Genomic DNA, 21960 nt, shown 5'->3' on the forward strand with positions numbered 1-21960 from the left:
TCCCAATGCAGGGGGCCCGGGTTCAATCCCTGGTCGGGGAACTAGATCCCACATGCATGCTGCAACCAAGAGGCCCGCGTGCCGCAACTAAAACGATCCCGTGTGCCACAACGAAGACCCGGCACAGCCAAAATAAATAAATAGATAAATAAATATTTAAAAAAATAAATAAAGACATTCCCAGGCACCCATTGTGCAAGTTGGTTTGAAGTTACACAGGTGGGAGGCCCCAGTCCTGAGTTTCTCCGCTTCTCCGTTTAGACTGGCAGCAATTCGAGGGTCAGCGTGGGAGTGTATGCGCTAGAGGGAGGTGAGGCTGACCAGAGTCACTGAGGCACCTGGTGGCTGCGGGCAGGGGGAAAGTCATTGGAAGAGTCATCTTGGCTATAGTCTCCACTTATTCAATCAGACACTAATCTGGGTGTTGCTGTGAAGGTATTTAGTCAATGTGATTAAAGCCCATAGCCAGTTAACCAAGCAAGTGAGATTATCCTAGATAATCTGGGTAGGCCTGATTTAATCCGTCAAAAGGCCCCGGGAGCAGGGCTTCCCGGATGAGGAAGGGATTCACGTGTGTACAGCAGCCTCAGCCCAGGCCCGAGCATTCCAGTCTGCCCTTCCTGACAGCCTGCTCTCCAGATTTCAGGCTTGTCCATCCAGACCCCACAGTCACTGAAATCAATTCCTTGCAATGAATTCCTTAATATGTATCCTACCATTTCTGCTGCTTTTTTTTTTTTTTTTTTTTTTTTTGGCCATGCCTCACTGCTTGCGGGATCTTAGTTCCCTGACCAGGGACTGAACCCGCGCACTCGGCAGTGAAAGCTCAGAGTCCTAACCACTGGACCACCAGGGAATTCCCCTGTTTCTCTTTCTTTGGTGGACCCTGACTGATGTAGGTTCTGGTATTGGAACTGTTTCTAGAGGAACAGAATCTCAAGGATGAGTCTTCTGTGTTGGTTCTAGGATTCCTGGAATTCTTCTCTAATTCGATTGGATTTAAAGGCACTGATGAGCTGTGAGCTGGACCTGGGCAATTGGAGGCTCTTACCCTCTTCCGTGTCCTTGGAATGTCCATTCTGCCCACTGTTCCTACATTAGGAGCGACATTGGTGATGCAGCCTTGAGAGAGTGGTGTGTTATTGAGGCCATCTGGACTGTATTAGTGACTGAACCCCATTAAGGCAACTGTGTAAACTCTTAAAATTCTGACAGGCAGGTGGCAGAGATCTATTCATCTTGCAGCCGCCCAAGACAAGCTTCCTATGTAAGTCCTTTTATTAAAACTGCCACCTGCCAATCTGGAGTGGCTGCTTCTTTCTTTGGTCTCTTCTTGCCCTCCGAGAGCAGGGGCCAGTTTTAAATTTCACCCGGGGAACTCCTGAGGTTACGAACCAACATAATTGTATGCCAACAAATTGGATACCCTAGATGAAATGGACAAATACCTAGAAATACAAAACCTATCAAGTCTGAGTCACAGGGGCTTCCCTGGTGGCGCAGTTGTTAAGAATCCGCCTGCCAATGCAGGGGAAATGGGTTCGAGCCCTGATCAGGGGAGATTCCACATGCCGCGGAGCAACTAAGGTGTGTCACAACTACTGAGACTGCGTGCCACAACTACTGAAACCCACACGCCTAGAGCCCGTGCTCCGCAACAAGAGAACCCACCGCAATGAGAAGCCCGCACACCCCCGCTCACTGCAACTAGAGAAAGCCCACACACAGCAATGAAGACCCAATGCAGCCAAAAATAAATAAATAAATTTATTAAAAAAAGACTGAGTCACAGAGAAATAGAAAATCTGAATAGACCTATAACTAGTAAGGAGACTGAAGGAGTAATCAAAACGCTCCCCCAAAAAAGAAAAGCCTGGGACCTGATGGTTTCACTGACGAATTCTACCGAACAGTCAAAGAAGAACTAACACCAATTCTTCTCACATTTTTCCAAAAAACTGAAGAGGAGGGAGCACTTCTTAACTCATTCTGTAAGGCCAACATTACCCTGACACCCAAGCCAGACAAAGATACTACAAGAAAACAAAACTACAGACCAATATCCCTTTGAATATTGATGCAAATACCCTCAACAAAATACTAGCAAACTGAAATCAGCAGCATGTTAAAAGGATTATACACCATGACCAAGTGGGATTCATTCCCAGAATGCGAGGATGATCCAAAATACAAAAATCAATGTAATATGCCACATTAAAATCTCAGATGATCAACTTAATTGATGTAGAAAAAGCATTTCACAAAATTGAAAACCCTTTCATGATTTAAAAAAACACTCAACATAACTCGGAACAGAAGTAAACTACATAACAGAGACCATATATGAAAAACCCACAGTTAACATCATGCATAGTTAATGGTGAAAGACTCAATGCCCACTTTTTGCACTTCTATTCAACATAGTGTTGGAAGTTATAGCCAGAGCAATTAAATAAATAAATAATCATATCCCAATTTGAAAGAAGTAAAAGCATCTGTTTGTAGATGACATCCTGTATATAGAAAACCCTAAAGATTTCATACCAAAAAAGTATTAGAACTAATAAATGAATTTAGCAAAGCAACAAGACACAAAAGCAACACACAAAAATCCGTTGTATTTCTATACACTAAACAATTTGAAAAGGAAATTAAGAAAACAATTCCACTTAGAATAGCATCAAAAAGAAATACTTAGGAATTAACCAAGGAGGTGAAAGACTTCTACAATGAAAACTACAGGGAATTCCCTGGTGGTCCAGTGGTTAGGACTCGGGGCTTTCACTGCCGAAGGCGCAGGTTCAATCCCTGGTTGGGTAACTGAGATCCCACAAGCCATGCAATGCGGCCAAAAAAAAAAAATTAGTAGTACTTACCTAATAGATTTGTTATGAGGATGTAAAGCACTCAGAATAGTCTGGCACTTTGTAAGAGCTCAACAAATGCTAGTTATTATTTTTTTAAAAAAATCCAAAAAACCAACAACACCCATTAAATGATTGTGCTGGGAAGTCCTTCCTGGCCACACGCCTCAGTCCACGATGAGTCATGGGCCCTGGAATGCAGACGTCTGCATGGTGCAGGCTGAGGGCTGGGCTTCTGCTCTTGTTTCTCCTGTCCCCAGCTCCAGGTGCACAGCAGGCCCCTGGGGAAATTCTGTAGAGCAAAGGAAGGCACGCTGGTTCAGCTGGGACCCTGGGCAGAGGATCTCATGGCTGGGGACTGTGGTATTCAAAAGAGAAATCGGCTTTTTTCTTCTGATTGTAGTGAGCAAATATTTTATAGAAAATTTAGAAGATAAGGGAAAATACAGAGAAGGGAGAAAAAAATCATCTCTAGTCCTCCAACCCAGAGATAGATCATAGCTAACATTTTGGCATATTTCTTTTCAGTCCTATTTTATGGACTATGCCTATTTTAACATAATTGGGATCATAATGTCCATATAATTTTGTGGTGTTCCCTTCTGTTTCTCAATGTAATGTGAACATTTTCCTTCACCATAAAAAAAAAAAATTGTTTTTAAACACTTTACCAGCTGCATAGTGTTCGACATGTAGATGGCCCCCTATTTATTTAATTATTCCCCTACATTAGACATTAAGGTATGTATGTATGTACTTATTCATTGCTGTTACAAATGATGCTGGTATGAATACTTTAATGGCTAAATTAGTCTTATTTCTATTGTTTTCTTTAGGGTAGGTCCCAAGAAATGGAATTCACTGTGTTGAAAAGCATGAACGTCTTGTCGAGAACTGGGAAGAATCTGAGATCTTACCCTATGTGCAAGCTGATGAGTTAGCTGATCTCAGTTTCATGGATGCTCAGCAAAAGACACAACAATCCTGGATCAGAGACAAAGGACTTCGTTACAACAATAGCAGCAGCCAGAGTACCAGCATTTTCTTGCAGGAGTTCCCTGAGCCCCAATTCCCACAAGACAACACAAAGAGGGCCAAGTGACTCCTACACACACAGTGAGTTGCATTAAGGAGAGAAAGGGAAAAAGAGAGATGAGAGCTTAGAGAATTTGACTCTTTTATACTGGATGGTAAAGTATGTCTGCTCCTTGTTCTAAAGACAGACGCTGCCCCTCTCTACCAAGGTCGCAAGAACACCTATGCTTTGCTCTGGAGGGAGACCTATCTCTATCTTACAAGGCTGTTGGCTCTGCAGACATCCTTGAAAAATAGTCTGGGACAAAGGCATTCATGGCTTTAGCTCGCAAGTCAGGCAGAAACTCGAGAAATGTGAGAGACCCACAACGATAACTTCCAAAAATATCCACCCCTCATTTCTACACCATCTTGACTTCTGGCAACTTCCCCATGAGTGTACCACGCCAACAGTTGCTCTCGTTAATCTGATCAACAGAAGCTGGACTAAATCAATTCAGTTTGTCTCTCGGCATTTAATTAATTTCATCCACAGCGCTTCAAGGAGCAGGATGAGTCCCACCTGCAGTATTAACCTCAATCCCACCTCCCCCACCCGCCCCCCACCCCTGGGTCCTCGACCCAACAGGCTGGACAAATCCCATAAACCATCAAGGTCTATCTTAGAAAAAGTCAAATGGCTTTCTCAAATACTGACCTCTCCACTTAGCCTAGGTCATTAATCCAAGAATGGCAGGTTATATTAGGTATTGCCCAGTCGACGCTTTGGCCCACAAGGAAGAAGTCTAGGCAAGTTTATCATTCGTACCCACTCTGGCCAGTAAGTTGACACTGACCTGAATGACTTCCAGGGCCAAGGTGGTACCACTGGTCACTTCAGCTACTGTCAGGGACATCACTGTTTCTAATCAAAGACTACCATCCCAGGGATAACTACCCACAGAGTCCACCTAAATAATGGGTCAGTTATTGGTCCAGGAAGCTCCCCAGGGTAACTCAGGATAGCCTCATTTCAGTGAGGTCTCCACAGTTGTCTGTGGGCTACCCAACCTACTGGTGGTATTTGTTTGAACACTTGAAGGGGGAATTCCCTGGCGGTCCAGTGGTTAGGAGTCTGTGCTCTCAATGCCGAGGGCCCAGGTTCGATCCCTGATCAGGGAACTAAGATCCTGCAAGCCACGGCGCGGTCAAAAAAAAAAACCAAAACAAAATAAATAAACACTTGAAGGTCTGTTACAACCACCACAAAGATGCAAGACACTGTTCAGGGAGGTTGGTGAGTTCATGCATGGCGTCCACACAAGTACAGTCATCAGGGCACACGTGGTGCCCCTAGAAAGAAAGTGTTATTTACAAGTGTTGGGGTCCCCCAAGAGGGACCTCCATCCATCAAGACAGAGGTTGATAATGCCTCTAGTGTGGCCTCCGGGCCAGCTCGTAGGCCTTTGGGTTCCCAGGTGAGTTTGAATGATTGAGTCTGATCCTCGTATTTGGAAGGACTGCCTGAGGGCAGTCATCCAATCTATTCTGTTTGCCCATGCCGCCAGCTGGGTGGCATTCTTCTTCCCCACAGGGTGACTGAGTGAGTTCTATGGGAATGGGGGTTGGGAAGGCATCTGGTGGTACTGCAGGAATTTTTCCTGGAAGATACAGGAGCCAACCACATCTCCTGCATTTCCAATAGACTTCTGGTGAGGTTAACAGGAATCACACTGTAGTCAAAGCCATCTGGTCAGGAAGAGGGCAAACCCTGTTACATTTAAGGTGCTTGCAGAAGTTTGGGAGAACTGCACCAGGGCATTTTTTGGGAAGGCTCCAGAGGCAATTATGAAAGGCAAAGATCATTCGTGATTAATGCCTCTCCCTACCTATCTCCTGGGATCTAAGGTGTTTCCTACCTGGGGGCCAGAGTTGCTGCTCCCCCTCCAAAATCAGCATAGCTAAACTCCAGTAGCTAAAATGTCACCTGTTAATTTTTTTTCCCCCATTTTCTCCTTCTCAGACCCAAGCCTTTTGTTTGGAAGGGTCAGGTGCAAGAAGAAAAGGGCATTTTTATAAAATGCAGAGAGACCCAATATATTCCCCACTTTGTCCCGCATGGGCTGCCGTAGGGGTTCTCCTCGAGCAATGTCCTCACCCAAGTGGTTGCAGCCCTTGTGATCTAAGACCGTGCCAGTCCGTCAAGAGAATCAAAGTGGCTGAACCAGAATCAAGTTTGAATCCCTAGGCCCCCTTTTGGCTTGGCTTTCACCTAGAAAATGTGCCAACCAGGCCGGCCCAGAGCTGCTCTCAGGGGAAATAAAGAAGCAAGGTGTCCAGGAATAGTCAAGTCTGAATCCCCAAATTTCGAAATAGGTCCTTATGACCTTCTTACCACTTTCATCCAGATGTCCCCAGGAAGTGGCTTTTCTAGGTACAGGTGCATTCAATGACCAAAATGCTTTACAGAAGTGTGTGGACCAGGAGGCAGTGAGGGAAGTAGAGACAGAAACCTTTTTGTGTTGATTTTTGAGGAGGCATTACAGTGTTGAATGATTCCAGATGCCTGTGGGTGGATGGCAGGGAGTGTGGAGGGTCCACTGAATATCTTGACTTCTGCTCATTGTTGATTAGCTTTTGTGATGAAAGGTACACCTTGTCAGACTGCAAATGGCCCCAAAAGCCAAAAAACACCACACAGATTAGTTTCAAGGGCCACAACGGTGTGCCCAGAGTTGGCTGATTGGAATGGAACAGCAACTCCATAACCCTAGAAAGTGTCAACCGTGATGAGTCACCATGAATAGCCCCGAGAGCAGGTGGGAGGTATGATGGAGTCGGAGGTGTGCCTCCCGGAGCCACACCCTGGGCAAGGTGACCTCCTTCCCTGCAAGAGAAATGGGCCAGCCCTTGGCAGGAATCACAACTCTGGCATGCAGTGGTAGCCTCTGCATCAGAAACCACTTTTCCTTTGCTCCAGGTCCAAGGTGGCGGGTGTGTTGTCATACCCAGCCCAGTGATGAATCCAGGTGGCAATCAGGTGGCACAGGGGTGCAATCACCAGCCTTATCCCGGTTGGTCGCATCAGAGAACAGACCTGGGCATCCACATGAGTGATCTAGACAGTTTGAAGTTTGCAGGGTGGCAGACCCAACAACAGCCCAAGAGCCAGTAAAAACACATCGGGGTTTACCAAGTGGAGGATTGGCCTAGGGCATGAGAACGGCCTGGGATTCTCGCTACTGAGCAGAGGACTCACACCCATTTCTGGTTCTGGGCCGTGCTGCTGAGGGTAAACAGCAGAGCAGCCAGTGGACACCACTGGATTTCAGCTTAGTTGACCCATTGGTGAATAAGACCCAGGCATTTGGGGGAACTTGAGGTCACCATAGAACCAGTGGCTTTGCTTTGGTAGAAGGAGTTGGGGATGTAAGTTCCCCCTGGAGGATCAGCTGCCAGTTTTTTCAGGTAAATCTGAGTTGTCCCTCAGGCCAGGGCAAATCCATGATGTGGGTCCCTGGATACTGCAGCTGGGGCAGTTGGACGGAGGTGAGTCAGAGGAGAGCAGGATCTGTGCTCCTCCAGAGCGTTGGGGCCACACGCCAGGCTCCCTACCTGGAGACAGGCCCCCCGGGGCCAGTGCAGCCCAGCTCTGGCTCCAGAACTCAGAGTTCACTTCCTGGCTCTGCTGGCATGGCTCACTCCTGCAGGGCCACTGGGTTGCTTCTGACCGTGACCTGGGCCAAGGGTTGGGAAAGCAGCAATGATGGGTTTGGGTCAAGCTCTGTCCATAACCCTTTGAACAATGACCTCGGGCCAGTCGCTCCCCTCTCTGGGCTGCAGTCTCCCCACTGGACTAGACCAGTGGTTACCCAAGGATGGGCATGTTTCACAGAATACCAGTGTTCCACAGAAACAAGCTCTGTGGCAAAGCAGTTTGGGGAAACCCTAAATGAATGGGGTCCCCCTGCCGCAGGATTATAGAGTCTTTTCTGCACATCCTAAATCTCTGGGCGGGGGCTGCAGCATGCAGTGTTTGCCAAGCTGATCTGACCAGGGCACCCCGTCATATAGAACTTCTCACCATTAGTATTCTGAAGGGCGTGGCTCAGGACACGCTAGAGAGGATGGTCTCCGGAACGTTCCTAGCTCTGGTCTATGGGACCTCTAGTGATCCTTGCCTCCTGGTGTTCACGCTTGCTCTCACGCTCTCGTGCTCTTGCTCTCTCCCTCCCTCCTTCCCTCCCTCTCTCTTATTACCTCCTGTCATGTCATGAGGACACCCAGGCAGCCTGTGACCAGCAGCCCTATGAGTGAGCTTGGAAGAAGATGCTTCAGCCCCAGTCCAGCCCTGAGGCAATTGCAACCCTGCCCAACAGCTTGAGAGACCCTCATGTAACCCCATGAGCGACCCTGGGCAAAAGGCGCCAGCTTACCTGCACCCAAACCTCTGCTTTGGTCTGGCCCCTTGGCTCCCAGTGGGGCCCTTCCCAGGAGTCCTCAGCCTGTCCCCTCACTATGCCCCCCCCCCACATGCTCTGGGCAACGTATCCCACCCAGGACTCACCATGCCCCGCCCCCTGCCTTTGGTCCCTCCTGCTTCAATGCCTCCCTCATTCTGTCATTTTCCTCGCATAATTGTATTCAGGGGCCACTCAGAGGCCCCAAACCAATCTCTTCCATGCCTGTCCCGACCCATGATATGTCCATTCAGGATGGGCTCCTTCCCCCCGGGTGGGCAAGGGGCTCATGCTCAAGTGCAGAGGGTGCGCTCCCTGCCAGGGCTCACATGCTATTGGCTACACTCATAGGACACCTGCCCTGCTGCCTGGCACACTAGCTGGGCACACTGACCTCAGGTGGTCAGCTCCCTGACTGAAGCTGTGTCCAGAGGGCTGTTCTCCAGTTTAGAGACCTCTGTCTCCACAATGTGGGGCTTGGGGAGGGGCCGAGCAGCAGTCAGCCAGCATGAGAGCACTGGCCGGAGACCAGGACCTACAGGCTCCGGCTCCATCAGCTCTCTGTAGGACCTGGGGCAGGTCTGAGGATGCCAGATAAGGCAGGATTTCCAAACACTTCCTTTTTCTGTAGATTCTTTTTTTTTTTTTTAACTTTGTTTGTTTATTTATTTATGGCTGCGTTGGGTCTTCGTTGCTGCACGCGGGCTTTCTCTAGTTGCGGCGAGCGAGGGCTACTCTTTCTTGCGGTGCACGGGCTTCTCATTGCAGTGGCTTCTCTTGTTGAGGAGCACGGGCTCTAGGCACGCGGGCTCAGTAGTTGTGGTGCACGGGCTTAGTTGCTCTGCGGCATGTGGGATCCTCCTGGACCAGGGATCGAACCCGTGTCCCCTGCATTGGCAGGCGGATTCTTAACCACTGTGCCACCAGGGAAGTCCTTTTCTGTAGATTCTTATCAAGCAAAATGCCAGGAGTGCAGTAGCCAGCAGATAAGGGTTCAGGGTGCAGGGAGGGCTGTAGCCCTGCCCTCTGCACCCCCCATGCCCTCCTGTGAGCCCCACTGTCCCCCCACTCCTCACCCGCCCTCCCAGGTCCTCCTCCTGCCCACAGCTATGCATCATCCAGGCCCTCTCCAAGAACCATGGTCAAGGTCGAGCTGAGCTCCGAGGCTCTTCCACCTCCAGCACCGCTTGCCTGTGCCTCCACAGGCACTGGAAGGGATGCAAGCCTGAGAAGCAGGAAGCTATTCCAGTCCCAGCTAAACCCGCTGTGGCAGGTCGAGGGCTCGGGTTCCCGTGCACTGATGCTGAGAACCCGGGGAGAAGACAAGAACCACTCATTTCGCAGTGAGGATGTTTATTGAGAATGGCTCATTACAAACAAAATATATGTATAAAATCTCTGTAATGTAAAAGATCCCTTTTGTCCCCAGGTGGCTGGAGTGAACATAGCCAACTGTCCAGCGTGGCACCCTGTGTGTGGCCAGGGGGTTGTGGTGCCACGTGCTGTAGGCAGAGTTCCTGCTGTCTGGGCTCTGTCTCCAGCCCCATTTTCATGATTTGTGCAGGAACACGACACAATGTTTGCGTCCTGCCTCCATGACCCTCCCCAGGAAGGTGGCACCATCCCAGGGGCAGGCGGCTCTTGTGAATCTTCCAGACAGGTGACCTCTAACCTGCACTTGCCCTGAGAAGCCCTCCTCCAAGCCCAGGGATTGAGTGTCTCTGATGGACAGAGGTGCCGTGACCACTCTTTGTGGAGGCTGCTGCTCTCCGTGCCAGCCTCACTCACAGGCAGCCATCCTGAAAGCTCCACTTCCTCTGTTTCCCTTGACACATCTGTCCTCACCAGTGTTACCTGGACCCCTGCTGAGGACACCCAAACCCAAAGCCACCATGTGTGGTACTCCTGAGCGTGGGACAGCGCTCCCTGGGATCTTGGGCCACCCAGCATTAAGGCAGTGGACACGAGGCCAGTCTGCAGGCAGCACTAGTCTCTGAAACCCAGGGTGGCTGCCCAGCCAACGCCTCCCTCTTGGTCAAGGCCGTCTGGTGTTGAGGAACAATGTGGTTAGGTGGTCTGACAGCCCTTGTCAGCAAAGCCCACCCCTGCCCCTCAGAGCAGCCACGGCTCCCTGGGGGCAGACGCAGAGCATGGCCATGGTCTGCAGTCTGAGGGAGGGGTAGCAGCTGCCCTACATCATGCCTTGGGCACCGGAAGACCGAGATGCAGGGTGCCGCAGCGGTGTGGCTGTTGGGGCATCCCTACCCCACGAGCCAGAGGCAACCCGAGGCGTGGGTGTCCCCAGCCCCTTTGGGAACGATCCATTGTCCTTATTTTTCAGGTGCAGACCCAGGTTCAAGACCCAGCTCCACCACTCTCCTGGGCCAGATTCTGTCCGTATAGTGAGAGGCCCCTTTGAAAAAGAATTTGGGCTGGCTTACCTGCCCCGTGAAGAGAGGTGTCAGTGGTTCCAAAGTACCTACAATCTCACTATTATTGTCTTGAGGTTGAGCCTCACCCCCATAAAGTGAAAACTTAAATCTCAGAAACACCACCCTCCCCCTCTCAAAAAAAAAAAAAAAAGAAAAAGAAAAAGAAAACAGCTCTAGTCCATGCTATGGTGCCGTGCTGTGTGATCCTGGGTAGGCAACACCCCTCCTGTCAGACAGAAGAGACCCAAAGTTCTGTGCAAAAGGTCCTGATGTGAACACCAGGGTGGGTGGTGGAGGGTCACAGTCCGCCCCCCCATCCCCAGCCACTGATCAGCCACGCAGGCCCAGGGCCCCAGCAACCAACCCTGCGAAACTTGGGGCTCCCCGCCCTCAGACGCAAGCCCCGCTGCCTGCCTAGTCAGGAAGCCTCGTGGGTGTGAGCATCTTTGGGGCCCAGGCAGCTATTCCTGGCCCTCGGGGTCAGGCATTGTGAGCACTGCTGGCCAGCAGGAGCCAGGGTCCCACCTGCAGCCCAGGTTTCCACCCCAAGGAGCTGGAGTACCTGGAAGGCCGTAGGGGCCTCAGAGTCCTTTCTGCCTGAGGTCCAGCCCTCCCTAGGGGCCAGAAGCCTTGCAATCAGCTGCAGGAACTGGTCCCACTGGAAGGTGGGAGGGGGCAGCAGCATCCACCAAAGGGCCCAGGGGGATCTGCAGTACTTCCAGGTCCCTGCAAGGCTGGAGCAGTCCCAGCCCCTGGGGCCCAGGCCGGCTACGCAGTCTCCAAACAAACAGACAAGCAACATCTCTCTTCAGGGCTCAGTCACCAGGTCTGTGGGGAGACGGGCTCAGGCTTCTCCCTCTGCCCTGGGTCTGGCTCACAGGCAACAAGGGCACCTGTAGGGGTGGATGTCCCCCGAACACAGCTGGAGTCAGCCTTGGGGTCCTGGGGGAGGCTCCACTCAGATGCTCCGGGGAAGGCCCAGCAACCAGCAGGAGTGCAGGGTAAGTGGCATGACGGCTCAGCGCTGGTGGATTAAGCAGGTGGGACTCAGCCTCCTAGAACTCCCTGGGGTTTGGTCACATGAGCTGGAGCCACAGTTCCACATCTGAGCCCTGGCAGCCCCAGGCCTGGGCCAGGGCCTCCTGAGTGGGCCCAGCTGGGGCAGGGCAGGGTGGGGTCCAAGGGCCTGGGCACACCAGGCTCCTGCTGTCAGCTGTCCAAGTAGACAAAGAGGATGTCCTCATCCGTGCCGTAGCTGGTTCTGGCCTCCTCGAAGTTACTGATGCTGGTGCTGCACATTCCTGCTGGGGCAGGAGGGGCAGGAGGGGCAGAGCAGGGTCAGCAGGTGAGGCGAGCACCTTCCTGACTAGCGCCCAGGGAAGCCACATCCCACATGCCTGGCTGCCCCTCACTGCTCAGGAAGCCCTCCTTGCCTACTGCAGCCTTTGTGAGCTTGTTCTCTGACCTTTCCCCAGTTCAGCAGATGGAGAAAGTGAGGCCCAGAGAGGGGAAGAAACACGCGCGAGGTCGCACGGGATAAGTCTGTGTGAGTCAGGGTGGTCCTTCCCCATCCCCAGGGCCATGGGAGCCCTGGTGGGTTCTGGAGCCAGGGCTGGGGCCAGGGCTGGGCAGACTTCCCTTTCTGACAAGTGTGCTGGCTGTCCTCGGAGAGCTGGCCTGGGGGAGATGGAAACTGCGGCCCGTGCAGCTGAGACAGCGGGGTGGGCCCCGGGAGGTGGTAGGGGGCTGGCGCAGTGGGAGGGAGAGAGGGCTGGCCTGTGATGACGGGGGTGTGGAGGCTGGCACAGCCCCAAGTTGTGGCTGGTTTCCTGCATGGCCAGAGGGGTGGCAAGGATGAGGGAGTCCAGGGGGAGCAGGGGCTCTGGGGAGAAGGCACTGAGGTAGGTCTTGGCCACACCAGGTTGAATGGGAGGAGTCATGGGGGCCAGGGGCCGCCCTGCCCACTGTTCCCACCTGCCACACTTACGGTCGGCATAGGCCGGGTTGTTGTAGAAGATGCAGCCAGTGGCCCGGTTGTAGCCGCGCAGCACGATGAAATGGCCCTGGTAGTCGGGGGTGCGGCAAAAGCAGCGGTGGCCACTGGGGGCAAAGCAGCAGTACTTGACAGGGCTGGAGCAGAGGTCGCAGTGCAGCACCCCTGAGTTCACCAGCACGATGGCCACGTGGCCCTGTGCCAGGTGGGCCTGGATGTCCTGCACGCTCACTGTGCTGTGGGCAGGAGGAGGGTCAGCTGGCACCGCTGGGCCCCATTCCCCGTCTCTCAAGTGGACCCCCCCTTGGACCCTGTCCTGTCCTGTGTCACAAAGCTTGGGGACATGGCTCGTGTCTGCCCTGAGCTCCTCGCAGGTGGGAACGTCCTGCTTTGTTACGGTGGCCCAGGCTCAGATGGGGGCCAAGCATGGGACCAGGGTTGGAGGGCTCTGAGTGTGCCCAGACAAGCTGGCCCCATCAGGCCCTTCACAGGGTGACAGTTCAGCTCCAGACAGACCCCCATCAAGGGCCACTGGAGCAGCACCCCACCTCTTGACCTGGTTAGTGAATTCTTTTGTACAAGCACCCCCCGCCTTGGTCTTCTACCCTAAATGATGCGTGATTAATGTAAACTGTTGGTTTAATTTGCTTCCCAAAATCTGAGCCAAGCACGCCTTCACCAGTTTCAAAACCAAATGCTTCTCTGAAAGGGTTATTTTTCTTTTTCTCTAAGGCTCCTCGTGGCAGAAGGGGCTGCCCAGGAAGGACTGGTCAGCAGCATGTCGAGGGGAACCCCCAGTTCAGCCAGCTGCTCCAGACTCTTAGGCACGGCCCCCCTCCAATGCCCCCAGAAGGAAGCAAGTCCAAGTAAGACCCAGAGGGGAGAAGGGCTGCAAGGGTCCTCTATGCCTGGGGCCCCACTATCTTCACGGGGGGACGCTCACCCACTCTGGGCCCTCCGTCCTTACAAGCTCCTCAGGAGTACACATTAGCACCTCATGGCCTGGCCCAACTCCAGCCACGCTGAGTCACAGGACCATCTGGTCTGTTGCCTTGGCCCAGGGAAACATGCCATTTTTCCATTTGGTCTTTGAAATGAAACAGCTGGCTGAGTTGCCAATGGTATGTACTAGAGTGGGATTTCAGCTACCGGGAAAAGCAGGGGCTGGGCTGGAAGGAAAAGAGCAGACTCCATGGGACCCCGGGGGTGCAAGTCCCAGGTTCGAGTCACAGCACGGCTGAGGTGTTGGGGTGGCCGTGGTGGCTCACGCTGTTTTTCCCATCAGTTTCCTCACCTGGAGGACGGGGACAGCCCCAGCTCTCCACTCAACAAGGCAACACCTGTCAAGTGCCACTAAGCACACATCGGCTGCCTCTCCCTCCAACATGTGCTCACGGGGCCCAAGGATGTGTGGAGACATTTTCCCTGTTTCCCAGTGGGCTTTCGTGTGCCTAGATTACGTTACAATGAAAACAGAAATCTGGGGGGAATGGGAGACCCAAGAGAGGTCTTGGGGGCCCAGCCCAGGTCTGAGCCAGCAGGCCTGGGCGCAGTGCCTACAGGGAGCCCAGGGAAAGAAATGGCTCGCATCTGGGCAAGTCGCTCGCGGGGTCTCCTGAGTCCTGCCCCCACGTGTAGATGAGAAGGGGGAGCCACGTAAGGTCAAGCAGCCCGTGGGGAGATCTGGCAGCCAGGCCTCCCTAGACAGTGTCACCCTGGGCTGTCCCTGTCACCCTCCGTCACCGTGCCAGCATGCTCCCCAGGCCGTCACCCCTTTATTAGGGTCCCTGTGTTCTGTTCTATGCCACCATTCTGTGAGCAGCCCGAGGGCTGGCTGGAGTCTGTCTTGCTCACCTGTCCCTCCATCCCCCACTCAGGATCTACTCCAGGCCAGAGTTTTGTGTATAGTAGGTCATGTAGCCCCACTTGTCCCTATTTTATGGATGGAAAAACTAAGGCCTGGGGAGGGGGGGCAAGTCAGTCAGTGCCCAGGGCCAGCTGGGTAGGAAACCCCAGTTCTGCCTGACTCCCCAGCCTTTCCTGAGGCCTCCCCGCAACCTGCAAGTCTGTGGGTGAGCAGGTGCACAAGGAAGGGCAGGGGTGGGGTGGACTCACCACTTCTCCACCAGCACCTTGCAGGCCTTGGCTTGTGCAAACAGCTGGTTCACCCGGGTCTCCTCTGTGTCGAAGTGCTTCCTGTAGAAGGACTGAAGAGAGAAGGGCAGTTGGAGAGGCCACTGCCCTCACCCCACTTGGATGAAGTAAACAGCACCTTCTGGAGTTAGCAGAGGAGCCCAGCCTGCAGGACGACAGCACAGGCAGCATGCCTGGGCGGAAAGCTGTGTCTGTCCCGAGCGGGCAGGGCGGCTGGCCGGGAGCACAGGACCACACAGAGAATGCGGAGGATGCTCAGGAGATGGGTGGGCAGCAGGCTCAGGCTGGCCCCCGGAGGAAGGTTAGCCGCCCCTGGGCTTGTGTACCCTGATGGGCAGGAGTCTGGAGTAAATGAGCAAATGGGCTGGCTGAGGCCCCTAGATATCTAGCCACCACTCGGCTCAGCCAGTATATGTTAGCAAGGAACAATCTCTGTTTGGTGCAGGGGTCTTAAGGGGGCCAGAGCCCCTGTGGGGGAGGCAGAAAAGACCCTGCTCTTAGGCCCTTTCCTCTGCCTCACGGCCACGCTGACCAAGCCAGATCCGTGAGCCTTCTTCCCCTGGCCTAGAAGGTTCAAAGGAGAGTTAGGTTGACGGGCACTGGCCACCATGCGACAACCCTCTTGCCAGCGATGCCGGTAGCGACTCTGCTCTGCCAAAGTTTGGAGCGTGGGCCGTGAGCCACCCTGCGGGAGGCAGGTGACACCAGCTCCAGCTGTGCAGGGTGGGAAAATGCACTGGGGTATTGGCAAGGCTATGCTGGCATTCTTTTTAAAAAGAAAAATAAAAGAAACGAAAGATAGTATATTGGTTTTTCTTCCAGAACACCAATGACCCAACTTGGAGCCAGCTGTCCCCATGAGAAGGAAGAAAATCGGCGAATGATGGCGGAGGAGGACAGTGTGTGCTCTGAGGCCTGGCCCGGCTCATGCTGGGACACAGGGAAGGACACGGGAAGGTCACCCGGATGCTCCTCTGTGCATCGTCAGGTGCTGTCGAAGGCAGGTGGTGGGTGTCTGTGGTGGGGGTGTCAGGAGGGACCCGGCTCGCCACTGGGGTCCTCTGAGCAGCTGGACCCAAGGTGATCTGGTCCGACAGCTCACAAGTCCTGCCCATAGCGCGTCTGCCTCGGTTCCCCGGTCTCTGCACACCACGTGCTCACCTCGGTGTCCAGGTCTGGACCACACCCTCTTCTGATCACCACACCTGGTGAAGGCCAGTGGCCGGCGCTCACCTGGTTCTTGTAGCCCTTGTCCACGCCCAGGGTCTGGGTGCAGAAGCGATGCCTCACGCCAAAGTGGCGCATCAGGTAGGCCAGGTCGATGGTCCAGATGCTCCTGGTCAGTCGCAGCTCCTGCAGGGCACTTTCGAACTCACTGTCGTCCAGCTGGCCCAGGTAGCTGTGGGCAGATGGGCTGCTGAGGTCAGGGAAGCTGGCCTGGGTCACCCTCTACCCGAGGGCCTGCCAGCCACTGTCTGAGCTCCTGTGCCCCCCGGAAGGCTCTGTCTCTTGTCATAACTCCTACGTCCTGCCCACACACCGCCAGGCACAACCCGAGGCTGCTGGGGGCACTGCGCCAGCCACGGAGTCCAGGGCCTGGATTCTGCGTCTGACCTCTCTTGCTGGCTGTGACTTTGGTCAAGTCTTGCCATCCTCTCTGGCCTCGCCAGCTTCATCTCTAGGACCATCTAAGTGCTTGGACCACATCAGTGGTTTTCTAAGTTTTAGGCACAGAATCCTTTTCTTGAACCCTATCTTGCCTGGAATTCCAGGAGGTAAAATGGGTAAGGGAGAGGCTGCCCTGGGGTTCTAGGCTGCTGCCTGAAAACTCTGACAAGGAGATGGCTATGGTCCCTCCGTGCCCCAGTGGTCAAGGTTCTTGTGATATTCATGCAGCCTCAGCTCAGCGGTCAGCTCCCTAGTGACTCAGTCTCCCAAGAGTCCAAGGCCAGAAGTGGGGAGGACACCGCATCTCAATCATGGGGTCACTCTGTGGGCCAGGCCCGGGCACCTGGGACTTCCTGGCCATTCCAGAGCCCCTGGCATTCTCAGGACGCAGACCTGGAAGGCCTGGTCCACCATTGCTTGCTTTTGCAGGTGGGATGGAGCCTGGATGGAAGCTGGGCCTCCCACAAGCCCCAACAGAGGAGAGCCACGTGGACAATGAATCCCACCCAGGTCTCTCCCTGTGTGCCCCCCCGCAAGAGCAGGTGCTGTGGACTGGGAGGGCTAAGGCCTGCGCACTCACCGCAGAACCATCCTGGAGCAGGCCAGGCCGCAGTCCCAGTGGTAGAGCTGCTGGATAATGGGCACGGGCAGCTGCACAAAGTCCCCTGCATGGAAACACACGGAGGTCACAGACCCTGGTGTAGGGCCCACCACTGCCACTCCCACCATAATCAGCTGCTGCCCAGATCCTGCAGGGGCCGTTCAGGGACCAGTCCACAGCCTTACAAAAGGCCCCTCAATCCATTCTCCTCACCACGGCAGTGATCTCCCCGAAATGCCAGTCAGAGCAGGCCAGCCCTACACAAAACCCTCCAGTGGGCTGGCTCCCATACCTCCCAGGGCAAGGCCTTCATGGCTGCTGCCCCGGCACCCTCTGCTTCCTCGCCTCCCCGTATCCTCACCAGCTAACTCCTGTCCACAGATGTCACTTCTCCATGACGACCCCTGTCGTGCCTGGCCCCCCACTCCGTGCATTCCCAGCCCCAAAGGCCCCTCTCCAGAGCCCTCTCTGTGGTGGGCGCTCCGAGGAGGCAGGGACAGGGCGGCAGCCGGGAGGCACTCAGCAGATATTCATGTCTGAATTCCTGAGGCCCCTGACTCCACAGCCCCCAGGGCTACAAGGAGGGGACTGTCACGTGTCTGCATGTGGAACGCTACCCTGGGCGGAGCAGAAAGGGCCCGACCTAGGCATTCCGGCATTCCAGCCCCGGCTCTGTCACTGGCCGGCTGTGGGCTAGGCCACTGACTCCCTCATGCTGGACTGAGTCTGGCCATCTCTAAAGTAGGGACTTTGGTCTGATTCAGTTGTTCAATCAACAAATAATTCCCAAGAGCCTATAAGTGCCTGGCATGTGAACCAGAGATGGTTGTGAGTGACACAGACAGGTCCCTGCCCTGGTGGACAGCAAAAACAAGCAGCATAGGAGAAAAACAAGGGGCCAGGATAGGGGAAGCCGGGGGGTGCGCCTTAGATAGGAGAGCCAGGGGGCGCCAGGCAGGGCTGCAGTGGGCAAGCTGGCACGTGGCCTGCAGGACCCTCCTGCCCTGGGATCCTGTGAGTCTGGACAGAGCTTAAGAGTCTAAAGAACTGGAAGGATTTCTCTCCGGCTGGGAGCACTCTGTTCACTTAGGACGCCCTTTCAGCCCATGTGGTTTCCCTGCCTCAGGGGTCTCTGGGGGACTCTCCTGAACCCACTACTGGTCTGTGCAGAGCTGCCCTGGCCTCCCCCGCGTGCACCAACCAGGAGGGCCGCCCATGAATCCTGGAGTCTGTCCTGGCCTTTCAACCTGCTGGTCTTGTCCGGGCAGCCTCTTGCCTGGAGTGGGTCCCAAGCTCCTACTCCCCATGTCTAAACACTCCCCGGCTCTCAAGGCCTGGCTCAGATGCCAGCACTTCTGGGGCCTTCCCTGATCCCAGGCTGGCTATGCCCCTTCCCTAATCTGCACTCTGCCAGGCCAGAGTTCATGCTTTGGCTCACAGGAGGAGATCCTCGCATCGAGCTCATCTGTGCCCTGCTGGGCTGTCACGGATTCCCAGGAGGCAGGGACCCGTGACTGCTCCTTTGCTGCACTGTACTGTCCTCTCTCCTCCTATGCCTCACCTGCGGGGCCCTTGGAAGGCAGGATGGCACGGGTGAGTGCAGGTCACCAGCTGGCTGAGTGACACGGCCCCTCGGTGCCTGCTCCTTTCTCACAGACGCCAGCCCGCAGGGTGCTGTGGGCACTTGGGGCAAGAATGTGTGCGAAGCCCTTCACAGGCGCTGCCATGAGCCCTGACCTCCATCTAGCTGGGGTCTGGCACACTGAGATCAGGCAGGCTCAGGCTTTGCTCCCTCCTTCCCCGACCCCAGGAGGCTCTAAAAGGAACCCAGGCCATGACTAGAGGCCTTCTGATATTCCCCTCCACCCACTGTCATGGATTCAGCCCCCAGGGCTCCATCCTGCCTGACTTCTGCCTGTCCTCTGCCCCAATTTCTACCCCCAGCCCCTCTCCTGTTTCTGTACACAGCAGCTGGAGGGATCCCTTCCACAGTCTCCCATTGCTCTTAGAATAACGTTCTTATCTCTTACTAAGGCCTGTAGGGCCCACCCCACTCGCTTCACCTTGGCCCTCACCCCAGGACCTTTATATGTGCAGCTCTGGAACTCTCTTACCCTCAGTACTCAAGTCTTCCCCTTTTTGTCATTCAGGTCCCAGCTCAAAGTCTCCTCCCATGAGAGGTGTTTTCTGACTGTACCTTTGGGAGAAGGGGCTCTTCTTCACAGTACTTCCTTGTTTCCTTCACAGTACTTAGCAAAAGTAACAAAAACAAGAAAAATAAAATAAAGCTATCCTGTCTCCCCACTAGGCTTTAAGCTTCCTAAGGGCAGAGAATGTGCTAATCTCGTTCACTGTTATTCCCAGTGCCTAGTGTCTGATGCTTAGTAGTAACTCAAACCTTTGCTGGAAAAAAAAACGAACTTATTAAGCACCACTGTTGTGCCAGGCTCTGGGGACATTACAGGTAACTGAGACCAAGCCCTGCCCTCCAGGTGTTCACATCCTAAAGTAATCCCCCAACGGGCTGAGTGGAGAGAGAAGCCTATGCGGTGTGCTGTCCCCTTGTGGGGGGTGCCTCCCTCTTCAAGAACCCCTCACTGTGGCTTTAAACTGCCTTTTTGTTTTTCTCTACATGGGCTGTTTACTCCCTAGTCTTTGCTCTTGCATATCCCTTAGTCCGAAAGGTGGTCTCCCATCCAAATGTTCTGGTCTCTTTCCCTCCCTGAGGCCCTCTATATGGAGGATTGGAGGTGGTGTGTAACTTCCCCACTGGACAGACTGGGAATTCCTCAGTGGCAGGCAGACAACCTTTGCCTCCTCCCAACCCTCAGACCACAGCAGGAACACAGACATGCTTGAATTGCGAATGGAAGGCGTTTTTTTCCAAAAAGGCCTTATCCCTCGAGATACCTAGGCCTATGTGTCACCACAATACTCCCCTTTCCCCCAGGCTTCCAGACTGTGGCCCTCTGTTCACAGCTCCCTCCTTGCTCTGTGGCCTGGGCTCTGACACTAGCTAGCTGGGCCATCTTTGGCCAGGCTTTGACTCTTCCTGTGCCTCCCCTATGCCCAGCTGTAAACGTCGCAGAGGTCGGCGGCTCTCTAGGGCCCTCGGGAACTCTGCTGCCCCTTCTCTTCTTGCCCTGATCTCTAACTCTTTTATCCTTACCCCACCCCCAATGTGGCTAAACGTCCCCACATGGCCATCCCGAATCCTGGCACAAGCAGGTCAGCCAACAGGGACCCAGAGATACTCCTGTGGGGGGTGATAAGAGTAGGCGAGGCCTTCCAAGCCCAAACTGCTGCCAGATGTTGATGCCTGGAGCCAAGGGACTGTCCTACCTGAGAGCTAGGGTCTGCCTGGAAGGTGCTGGCCTGGCTTCAGTTGGCAGCTGTCGCCAAGGAAGGAAGACAGCTCACTGGCCCTGAATACTTAACCCCTCTCGGCCTCAGTCTGCTCATCTGCAAAAGTGCAAATAACATTGGTAACCGACTTTGTCATTATGAGCATTAACGAGGCTCTGCACGTAAACAACTTAGCATAGTGCCTGCCCACAGAAAGCTCCCTGTAAACTTGAGTCACTACTCCGCAGGGGCTCAGGAAAGGCAAGTGTCTGATCCAAGATCACAGAGTTAGGTAATTAGAGGAGTAGGCAGGCAAATCCCAGGGTAGCCCCGGGCCCTACTCCTTGCTGCAATCACAGTGTCCCACTAATGCCTTAGGGTTGGGGTCTCCTGTGCTCCTGACCTCTTCAGTGTGTTGGCACTTCACTTTAGAGTTTACCAGCCCTTTCTCTTTCTCATCAACCCTGTGCCTTAAGCAGAGCAGGAATCACTGCTTTCCCCCTCCCCCACTTAGAAAAGCAAATTGAGGCCCGGGGCACTGAACGGGTCAGTCAGTGTTTCCGCCCCAAAGGAACTCAGGCCACCTGGGCCAGAGGAACTAGAGAGTGAAGAACTATAGCAAGACAAAACGCCGAGTCTGGAAGGCCAGGGGAAGGCCCTCCCCCATTGCTCTGTACTCCCAACCAGTTCCCAGTCCTTCTAGGCCTTAACTACCCGAGGGGACAAGATCTTCCAAGCCCCAGGAGGACTTTTCGCTTCTGGGGAAGGTGCCGCTCCTGCCTCTCAACGGGGACCCTCCCACCATGACCGCAATCAGAGCTGCCTGGGGTCCCAGCCCAGGGAGTATCAGGAAACCCCAACTAACCCGGGCTGGCGGTGGGGTGGCCAAGGCGGAGTGCACACCTGGCCAGGTTTCGCTCAAAGCTCTACAGCCCGGGACGCGGCGGCCGTCGGCCCAAGGTCGCGCGGCCGTACCCTGCCCCGCGCTAGGGCGGGGTCCCCCCTGTTCCCCGGGGTGAGAGCTGAGCCGTCGAGGAACACTGACCGGGTTCAAGCGGCGGCCCCGCTACCTCCGCCTCCGTCCTCATGACGCGGGCGGCGGGGGGCTCCCATGGCCCCGGCCCGGAGCCGGCTGCAGCTTCGGCTTTGACTGGGGCTGGAGCGGGACCCGTGCGCGCCGGGTTCCTGGGCAGCCACCGCCAGCACCAGCGCGCTGGGGTGAAGGGGAGGCAGCGGCTGGGCCGCCCCAAGCCCCGCCCTGGCCCTTCCAGGCCGCGGCCCGCCCCGCCCCGACTCCTACGCCTCCAGGCCCCCGGGCTCGGGATCTCAGCGCGTCTGGTCGCTAGCGGTCCCGGCTCCCGGGAGCCCCGCCCCTGGCCTCCCGGGCCTCGCACCCCTTCCCCGCCCGGCTCCCCGGAAGCTCCGCCCA

General features: G+C 54.7%; 1 protein-coding gene across 2 annotated transcripts; it reads right to left on the minus strand.

The window, feature by feature from the left end:
- Positions 1 to 9674: 9674 nt before the first annotated feature.
- GUCD1 (guanylyl cyclase domain containing 1) lies at positions 9675 to 21835 on the minus strand. Of its 2 annotated transcripts, none has more exons than XM_068562412.1 (6): positions 21577 to 21835; positions 17166 to 17250; positions 16151 to 16316; positions 14879 to 14970; positions 12758 to 12870; positions 9675 to 12071 (listed from the first exon to the last, which is right to left on the minus strand). In XM_068562412.1, exons 1-6 carry the CDS (start codon positions 21617 to 21619, stop codon positions 11980 to 11982), a joined length of 591 nt encoding a protein of 196 aa, XP_068418513.1. In that variant the 5' UTR covers positions 21620 to 21835; the 3' UTR covers positions 9675 to 11979. The 2 variants fall into 2 exon arrangements, with proteins under 2 accessions (XP_068418513.1, XP_068418511.1); XM_068562410.1 differs by having other exon boundaries at positions 12758 to 12999; positions 21577 to 21830.
- Positions 21836 to 21960: the final 125 nt, after the last annotated feature.

Source organism: Eschrichtius robustus, chromosome 14 (assembly GCF_028021215.1).
Source record: "Eschrichtius robustus isolate mEscRob2 chromosome 14, mEscRob2.pri, whole genome shotgun sequence".
Classification (NCBI taxonomy): domain Eukaryota; kingdom Metazoa; phylum Chordata; class Mammalia; order Artiodactyla; family Eschrichtiidae; genus Eschrichtius; species Eschrichtius robustus.